General features: G+C 37.4%; 1 protein-coding gene across 4 annotated transcripts in view; it reads left to right on the plus strand.

Moving 5' to 3' along the window:
- The window catches only part of sncaip (synuclein, alpha interacting protein), a 102,359-nt gene extending 93,584 nt beyond the window's left edge, over positions 1–8,775 (plus strand). For all 4 annotated transcript variants that reach the window (XM_059969651.1, XM_059969650.1, XM_059969652.1 and 1 more), the window contains exon 10: positions 4,476–8,775. In XM_059969651.1, the coding sequence (XP_059825634.1) occupies positions 4,476–5,520 (1,045 nt within the window). In that variant the 3' untranslated portion in view covers positions 5,521–8,775. The remainder of the gene's footprint in view (positions 1–4,475) is intronic.
- The last annotated feature ends 1,423 nt before the right edge of the window (positions 8,776–10,198 follow it).

The following is a 10,198-nucleotide window of genomic DNA, read 5'->3' on the forward strand; positions in this document are numbered from 1 at the left end:
GGGAAAATCTTGCCTGACAAATCTGTTGGAATTCCTTGAAGAAATAAGCAGGATAGACAAAGAGGCATTGGTTGATGTGTGTATTTGGATTTTCTGAAGGCCTTTGACAAGGTGCCACACATGAGACCTCTTGACAGGCTATGAGCCCATGGTATTACAGGATAGATTCTAGCATAGATAAAGCAATGGCTGATTGGCAGGAGGCAAAGAATGGAATAAAAGGAACTTTTTCTGGTTAGCTGCCTGTGACTAGTTGTGTTTCACAAGGTTCTGTGTTGGAACCATTTGTTTTTCCATTATATGTCAGTGGTATGGGATGATGGCATGGATAACTTTGTTACAAAGTTTTCAAACAATATGAAGCCGGGTGGAGGGACAGGTGGCTTTAATGAAGTAGGCTACAGAAGAACTTAGACAGATTAGGAAAATGGGCAAAGAAATGGCAGATGGAATACAGTGTTGGTAATTCATGCACTTTGGGAGAAAAAGATGAAAAGGTTGACTATTTTCTAAATAGAGAGTAAATACAAAAAACAAAGGTGCAAAGGGACTTGGGAGTCCTTGTGCAGTATTCCCTAAAAGTTAATTTTGCAGGTTGAGTCTGTGGTAAGAAAGTCAAATGGTATGTTAGCATACATTTCAAGAGGACTAGAATATAAGTGCTAGTATGTAATGTTGAGGCTCCGTATGGCACTGGTGGGGCCTCACTTAGAGTATTGTGAGCAGTAGGATGTGCTGAAACTGGAAATGTTTCAATGGAGGTTCACGAAAATGATTCCAGGATCAAATGGTTTGTCACTTGAAGATCGTTTGATGGCTCTGGGCCTGTATTTACCAGAATTCAAAGAACAAGGGGTAACCTCATTGAAACCTATGGAATGGTGAAACGCCTTGATAGAGTGGATGTGGAAAGGATGCTTCCTATGTGGTGGGAGAGTCTAAGACCAGAAGACACCAGCCTCAGAATGGAGAATGTCCTTTTAGAACGGAGATGAGGAATTTCTTTAGGCAGAGAGTGGTGAAACTGTGGAATTCATTGCCACAGGCGGCTGTGGAGGCCAAGTCTTTATGTATATTTAAGGCAGAGGTTGATAGATTATTGATTGGTGAAGGCATGACGGGATATGGGGAGACGGCAGGAGAATAGGGCTGAGAGAAAAATTGGATCAGCCATGATGGAATGGTGGAGTAGGCAAGATGGCAAATGGCCTAGTTTTTCTCGTACAGCTTATGGTCTTATTCTCAGTTTCATGCCACTATAATAAAATTTTCTAAAATGGATTATAAGCAATTTCAATCTTTAACTGAGAACTAGAATTCAGGATATTGATGGGAAATATCAATCTGATAGCATAAAACTTCCACCCCATCATCAGATTAATTTGGTCCACCTCTGACACCTCTACCCTCTTCTTGATCAGGCTCTATTCTGGGAGACAGATTATTCACAGACATCTTCTACAAACCCACTGACTCCCACAGTGATCTTGTCATAATCTCCTCCCACCCTGTTGCTTGCAAGGATGCAATTCCCTTTCCTCAGTTCTCTATCTCTGCCACATCTGTTCTCATGATGAGGTTTTATACTCCTTCGCTCCAGAACTGTGACATCGTTTTTCAAAAAATATTTTCCCCTCACCACTGCTCCATCTTGATGGAGCTCTGTCCCCATAACCACTCACACTTACTCCCCCAACCTAAGAGGCTTAGAATTGTCCTGTTCCTTGCTTATTACTCCTCAAGCCCCTTCATCCATTAATCTCCAGTGGCAGAGAGACATCTTCCCCTCTCTACTTTCCATGGACTTCCTTTTCCATTCATCCTTCCCCTCTGACCAACCCCTGCCCCCCGCATGTAGCTCTACAATGCTACCAAGTGTTACACCTACCCCTTACACCACCTCCCTCCCCACCATTCTGAGCCAGTCGGAGTCCTTCCACATGTGAATCCATTGGTGTCATTTATTACATCTGATGCTGCTAGTGTGGCCTCTACATTGGTAAGACCTGTTTCATCAAGCACTGTTGGAAAAAGAGAGAGAGAGAGAGATACCGCTTCTACCTCTTCCAACGATTCTGAGGCACAGAGAGATCTGTATTTATTGACAATTATCTTTATTGTTCAAACTAACTAATATGTGAATTTATACACTAAATACCTTGTGTGTACACCTGCTAAGTACTCCTGACTCTCCTGGATAGTCAAAGAATAGCAAAGGTATTACCCGGGCGGAGGAATTTATGCTGGCCAGGCACTCCTTGTTCCTTGTGGTCCCGACTCACTCTCCACGTGCTTCACGCAGGGTTCTTCTCGCTTGTATCTGCGATGGTTATTCTTCGAAGTTACCGCCACCGGCACACACAAAGCATCCACTTTTATATCCATTGCTTATCAATTCAGATGTCGCATTCCCATGTCATTGGCTGCAGGTCATGTGTCTGGCTCTGGTCCAAAGCAGATCACCTGGTCATTGGCTCTGGTCCAAAGTAGCATCCATCTATTGGCCTCTCCCCATCAAGGGACAGTTGCTGACTCATGGCTCTTTGTTCCCAGTCAGCAATGAGCTCGAATCACCTCAGGCATTCACAAGTCTGCATGTTATAGCCAACCAAAGAACACCTCACAAACAACTCCTTATTTGGAAATGACCTCCAGTCCAGCAAATTACCTGAAGTCTTTGTATCTTCTTTAAAACACTAATCAAGTCCAACATGTCAAGCTCACAAAATGGAGAATCGAGTGTCTTCACAAAATGGCAGCCTCCATCCCCCAAGCACATGGCAAGAACAAAGACTGCTTCTACTGTTCTTGATTCATTTGCATTCACTGATTTGAAGATTGTCATTCTTTCTGGCCAACAGCACATTTATTTCATCCATCACACTAGCCAAGATCTCCTGGAGGCCAGCTATTTTAATTCATCTTCCCATTTTCACACTGAATTGTCGGCTCATGGTTCCTGTACTGCCAGACACAGAGGAAAAGCAGCTGATATTCCACCATGATTAGTTTATAACCTGATGGCATGAACATCAATTTATCTAACTTCTGATAATCACTTCCTTCCCCATCACTCTACCCTTCACTCCCACATGTGTTCACTGTTTTCCCTCCTTGCCACCTTCCATTAGTCCAATGGCTTCTCGTATCAGATTCAATCGTTTCTGGCCCTTTGCCACTTCCACCTATCACCTCCCAGCTTCTGTGTGTCTTTCCAGTCCAGAATGAAGACTCACACCTGAAGCATTGATTGTCAACTCCCCTCCACAGATGCTGCCTTACTTGCTGAATTACTCAGCCTTTTGTGTGTGGCTCCAAATTTCCAGCAACAGAAGTGTCTTGAGTCTCCGATAGCTGATAAAAGTCACTTGGTGCCTTTTAACACAGAATGCTCTGATTCTTAAATTACTTAGTCTGGCACATTAATAAGACTTGGACTTCCTTGTATAGATGTTAACAAAAAAAAAGAATTAATTTTATGTAGTTAACTATGAGAAAACTTCTATTTGCAATCCAACAACTATTCAGAAATTCTGAAAGTGTGGCATCTGGCTAAGTGGTTTATTTTTGTGGTTCACTCATTGGAGTCATGGTTCTCATGAGCCCTCTTGGTCACCGGGCCCAGCTCCTGTACTGTTTACCCTCTCATTCGGACCCTGGTTCCTGCAATCTCTTTAAATTCACCTTCTTCTCCAGTTCATTTAGATTTACCAGCTTCACTAGAATATTTACTGTACTGTTCAATATCTTAAAAGTAAATAAAAAGTGTGTTAGTGTATTAATAGAATAACACAAGAGTCCAGAAAATCTAATAGCCAAGCACTACCAACATTAAGTTATACCGTAAAATGAAAAATAAATCATCATGAAAAGAACTGGGTATCTGTTGTTGCAAGGTGTAAGCTGGAGCAATCTGGACCAGTGTCTTTTCTGAAATCTGCACCAGAATCAGGTCTATTATCATTGACTGATATGACATGAAATTTATCATTTTCCTCAGTGGTGAGGAGGGTTCGGTTCGTGATGGAACTTGTTGAGTCTTCAACCCTCTATCAGGCTGTGGTGCAACTGATTTGAATGCTCTGTACCATACAGTGCATGTCATTAATTTAGCATGAATGATTTTAAGCAGGAACTGCATTAATGTAATTTAGTTTGATTTGTACTTCTCGTCACTGCATGAAACAGTCGACCCTAACACTTAAAATATTCACCAAAAGGAAACTGATGGAAAAAAGTTTGGGAAAACACTCTCAAGTTAACAGTATTGTGAGAAGTATGGTCTGACAAGCCAACCAGTTTTATTTGCCAATGATGTAACACATTTTTTTAAAAAATGCATTCCTGTGTCTGCCTTTTCTTTTTGCTCATCAGAGTGGTTAAGAAATAGAATTTTATTAATGTCTGGTACAGTACTAAAGAACATTTTAATTTATTCTTCTATATCTTTTTTCTGTATTTTCTCATACAACTAGTTCATCTATACCATCTGAAAACAGTAAGAAGAAAAATAATCTGTCGGGTGATCAAAAGGTGACTGCTCTAAGTGCAAAAGGGAATGCGACTGTTTCCAACCCTGATTCAAAACCAAAGACTACCACGATAGCAATGCTAAAACAAAAAGGTGAAGAAGCAGACAAAATTATCCGTCAACTTTTGGGAGAAGAGATTTGTGGAAATGTGTGCACACAAGAAAAACTTTCTTTGGAATTTCAAGATGGGCAGGAGGCAAGTGTTGTGACAGGTTCTGCAAGAAAAGCCTTGAGAGACAAAAGGGAACATAAACTGACCAGACTCAGATATTCTCAGAGATCCTCTAGTGAGTCAGACACTGATACCCATATCAGTGAAGATCAGAAGAATTCTCACATTAAAAGAGATAACAAGCCACGCCCACGACCCCTTGTTCAAAAAGAGGAATGCACTGCAAAAGTACAGTTCATGATTAAAAAACACACTTCAGCAATAGGCAGAATGTTCCCTTTTGTCCCTAAAGCTTCTGCTGCATCAGAGGACCAACTTCATTCTCCTGTTGCTGAAAGCAATGATAAATTTCCAGACTGTCTGCTTTGTACTGATAATGGTGACATTGGTACCATACAAAAAGTGACAAATAGTCCTAAAAGCGCTCTTAAATCACCAGCTTCAAAAAGCAGAACTTCTCAGAACTTAAAGCTGAGAGTCACCTTTGAGGAGCCTGTTGTGGAAATTGAGCAAACAGTTGGTGAGTCAGATAATAGGAAGGATACAGAAAATGAAAAAACATTGCCAATGTCTCCAACTAGTTTAGAAGTCAATGAGCCATTGAACAAATATGTTGGACATTTTCGTTCACCAGTAGAACCTATAAACACTAATCAGAACAACAATAATGCACATCCTGTCAATCTAAATGTAGATTATAATCCCAATTTACCACTGAACTCTGCAGGGAGGAAAGCTGGATGTTCAAAACCAAGTAATTCAACACCCACAAAAGTTAATACTAAGACAGTGAATGTGGTGAAGTCTACAAAATAACCCATTCTTTAAAAATTTACCACAAACTATAAAGCCAAACTAACCTTTTTTTAAAAAAAAATCAAAATAGAGTTAAATTTTATTTTGGATACATTTGTATAGAAGAAACTAAGCTGAGCAAATCTAAAAATACGTTGACCTTTTCTACATTTTATAAAGATACTAATGTAAAATAAAAATATATAGGTAATAGTTCCAAAGTTTCTAGCAAATATGCTGTAATTGTTTCTACATAATAAACTTTCAGTATTTTATAATATAAATTGTATAGAGTAGGGAAGTAAAAGATGAATAGTGTTAAAATTGGTGTTCTGCACAAAATTAGTTGCTACTACTAAAAACAAACAAATTACAAAAGTATATTGAATTACTTTGTCCAATATACCAATATTTTTCTCCCTCTCCTGCTGGCACTGACATCTTGACCAAGTAATGATTCTTTGTGTCATCCTACAGGATGGTTTCAAACTACAGAGGGCATCACACTGACTGTTTAACCATATCCTTTGCTGAGTATCACTGAAGCATTGGAACACGATCATTTTGTTCCCTCCCAAACCTCTAACATGGTGATCCTAAGGACAGGTATCAAGTCACAATTGCATACTGACCAAAATTAATGCACTTGGCACAGACCAAGAATTAAAATTATGGTTGCATGGTCTGTGTGGGTCAGCTATTTAGTGCTTTAGTCTGCTGAACTATGACCAGAATTCAGAAAAAGAAAATGTTTGGATGCTGTTAGACGGTGAATTGAATGATCACTATTCTTCTCACTTTTGGAGCTTGATTGAATTCCATTTTCTTGTCACAAAAAATGATATAACAAACAATTTTATTCTTTTTGTCAGGCATGTTTTCAGTAAAATGTTTCTAGCATTCAGTACAAAAGGACATAAATTTCCATTGAAAAGAAGTCAAATGCAGTTTCTGTTTGAGTTAGGGCATAAGGCGTACTTAAGATATAGGAGCAGAATTAGGCAATTTGGCTCATTAGTCTGCTTCCAGTTGATTTGTTATCCCCTCAACCTCCTTCTCCTCCTTTCCCCCCATAACCTCTGAGACCCTTACTATCAACCTCCAATATTCTAGGAGATTAGCTTTGTAAATCTAATGGTTCATTCACTGAATAAAATAATTGACTTTTCCCTAGCAGTCATATCCTTATATGATAAGAGTACAAAATTATTGTTACAGTCTTCTGTAAATGAACTTGATTGTATTGTAACACAATTCGGCACCTGAAAATTAATGTTAACTTGTATAGTCTCTTCTGTTCATGCAAGCCTTACCATATCTATGGCTATTCATTATCCATGACATGAATCTACCATGGAGTGGATATTTCCTTGCACCAGAATTGCTGTTCAGCTGCCCCAGTTGACACTGTTACAGCATGGCTCTAGGAGCAGTTTTTCATTGGAGATCCAGCTCCCAGTATCTCAGTGTGGCTTTGTGCAACATGGGGGCTGCACTCAGCAAACTATTTTGTGAGAGGTACTTGTGTAACTATTAACTCCTCGGTGTTACTGATTGAGATAACTGAGTTGTCTCAGTCTGTCAGTAATATTTTGGATGGGTTTCCAAAAAATGTATACACTAAACACATGCACAGTAAATATCAATGAAAATGATAAAATTCACTTAAGTAATTGGAAGTTTTGGTCCCCAGTTCATTTCTTTATTTCATTTGAATGGGAACTGATGAACTTTAGTTCAGTGCAAATTCCTTAGGGAATCTTCCCTACTTTGGGAGCTGGAAATTTTGACATTCACACTTTCCCATTAGACTCTGAGGTGTCAGAAAGTGCACCACAGGCAGGACTGAAGATGCCAGCATAATCCCATGCCAGTACTGAAAACTTACTTTTAAGAGCAAAGATAAGTAATGAAGCAAAAATATATCCAAGCAGACCCAGAATCAAATCCAGTTACATTCTCCATGCTGTTATGAATTCCAGCTGTATGCATCCTGTACTACAACAAATCTCTGTTCTGTTGATCTACATTAGTTCACTATATTTCACAACGCTAACGCTTATTACTTTATTCTAATATTTTAACTCTGTCTAGCCTGATGTCATGATTCAACATCCCTGAGCAGTAATATTTTGCTACTCAAACAACTAGGTTCCTTTAGGTACTAAATGGATTCTTCACTCTCTTCACTGGAATTCCACTTTAAAGGTCTCATCACGCAGCCTCTTTCCCTGACAATATCCCTACCCCAATCCAATTTTTATTTACAAAGCTTCTCAAATGTACTTTTATATCTAGCTTAAGGAGATATGAGCCCACTCCTTACCGACCTTCCCCATTTCTTTGATCTGGAATGAAGTCAGCCCTGCAAATATCTTTTTCTTTGGCTCAATTACATTTTTTTCTACTAAGCATTGGAAATATTTGGGAACTTCTTTATGTTAAAGATGCTATAATTCAAACTTGTATACACAGTTTTATTTTTTTATTTGTGAATTTATAAATTACAAACATGGAATGTCAACAATTTATAAATTACAATCACTGTAAACTTCATGAACCATAAAGTACTTTATAAAATTATTCTACCAAAAGATGTTTTGAAGCTGATTTACAGTTACGCAGAAGTTTGTTTTCTTTGGATTAATTATTTAATGCAAAAACAACAATCAAATGTTAATCATATTGTCAATATACTTCATTTTACTGGAAAATTGATGTGTTTGGGGCAACATTGTCACGTTTGAAATTTAATTTCCTTATTTGATTGTAATATGAGTTGAATCCTGTTAAAACTTTGATTTGCACATTTTTTATTTTCTGTAGACTTCATTGGCACTCTATTTGTATAAATAAAATTGTAACAGTTCAAAATATTGGGTATGACCTATTAAAGCAGTTTCTGTAGAAGTTACCATACCGGATAGCAGACTCATTTGGAGGAATGTTTGTCATCTGGAATACATTTAGTAATCAGAACCCTTCTTTTGTTTTTAAAACTATTGTGCCACTATTCAGATAAACCTATTAATATGTATGAGTTCTTTTACTTACTCCCTTTTGAGATTGTTGATTGAACCCAAACAGTTAAAGGGAAAAATACTGTCTCTCTGACCTTGTATTCGGCATTCACGTCGAATTGGGTTGCAAGAGAGAAAACTGCAATGCAAGGTCATTGAAATGCTTTCATGTAATGGCCAACATGTTATAGTTCGGGTGATAATATATCCAGGGATGAAGCACTCAACTTAAACTGATCTATTCAGTCAACACAGTAAACAAAGGAATTGGTGAAGTAATTATTTGAATGATTTTCCTGTAAAGGCTTATATCAATTGTTTAGGAGGTATTCCATGGTATTTCTGTAATGGAAACATTTACTAATTAGGTATTCCTTGTCAGCTTTTATGTTCAAATGATCTTGCATTTTCAAGTCGTATGATCCACTAAGTATTAGTATGAAACAAAATTAATAACTTTTCCACATCTTTTTTTTCTTGCCCACTGCAAAAAGGATACCAAAACTGTCTTGGAAAGTTCTACCGCTGCCAAGCATGCAGCTTTATAAATGAGAACCTTCATAAGGCAAGCAATGATGTCCATTTGTATCATTCAATACCAGTTGGGATTTTGGTCTTTAAGAATTTGGAATTACTTGTCCTCAACAATAACATAATCTTTCATTTAGTGTACTATTTTTCTTCTAGCCCAGCAGTAATTTTTTTTAAAATCAACACAATCCCTTCCTTTCTTCCTGCAATGATTTCTCAACAATATTTGTTGAATGAATTTAAAGTATGATTAGTACAATTACGATTTGTATATTTAGTAATAATAGCAGAATGATACAAAAGGAAAGCTGATAATGATTACACAAGTGTATATTTTGTTTGAAATTGAAGGATGGTAAGAATAATTTTATTATAAACAAGGGTAAGGAACAGAATTGTAAATTACTTGCAAAGGAATTTATAGATGTTGGTATTTTAAAGCAAGCCATGTAAAATACTGTAGTTTCCATTGCTCTACTTGCCAAGGCAACAACTACTGAGCAAACAAAGAAGCACAAGATCTTATTCATACAGCTGGAAGTTAGCGTTGTAGTGTTTTTCCTGCAACAGGAAGACATAGGAAGGAAAACATTATATAGTTCAATATCTGACTAAGAACACAATGATGCTTTCAAATATTTTTTAAAAATCCAATTAAGTTTAGTAAACATAATATGGCTTTGGTTTTTAATGACCTTGGATATTGCTTGATTTAGCTTGCACACCTTTCAAAATAAGTACTTGCCCATAATGGGTCTTTAGCAACAGTGATACTGTACTTCTTGTCTGTGCTTCCTGGCCAAAGGAACCAAGGCATGTTTTGTTTGAATGCAAACATGAAATCCTTATTCAATAATGACTCCATAAATATGTAGATTCATTGTTAATCTTTCAAAGATGGCCATTTCTAATTGCTGTTCTTTACATTTCATTCTAAAAGTTGTACTTAATGAGAAGATATAATGAGCAATTCTACAAAATGGAATATTCTCTCTTGCATTTAGCAGACATTTCAATTGAATGTTTTCCCAGTAATTTTAAAGAATAATTTAACAAAGTGTACACATTATGTAGGCTAAATATACTTTAACAATGTTTTAGCCCGTTCTGGCATATATTAATTTCAATATTTTTAGTGAATCTTGTCA

This window comes from Hypanus sabinus, chromosome 5 (genome assembly GCF_030144855.1).
Source record: "Hypanus sabinus isolate sHypSab1 chromosome 5, sHypSab1.hap1, whole genome shotgun sequence".
Taxonomy (NCBI): Eukaryota; Metazoa; Chordata; class Chondrichthyes; order Myliobatiformes; family Dasyatidae; genus Hypanus; species Hypanus sabinus.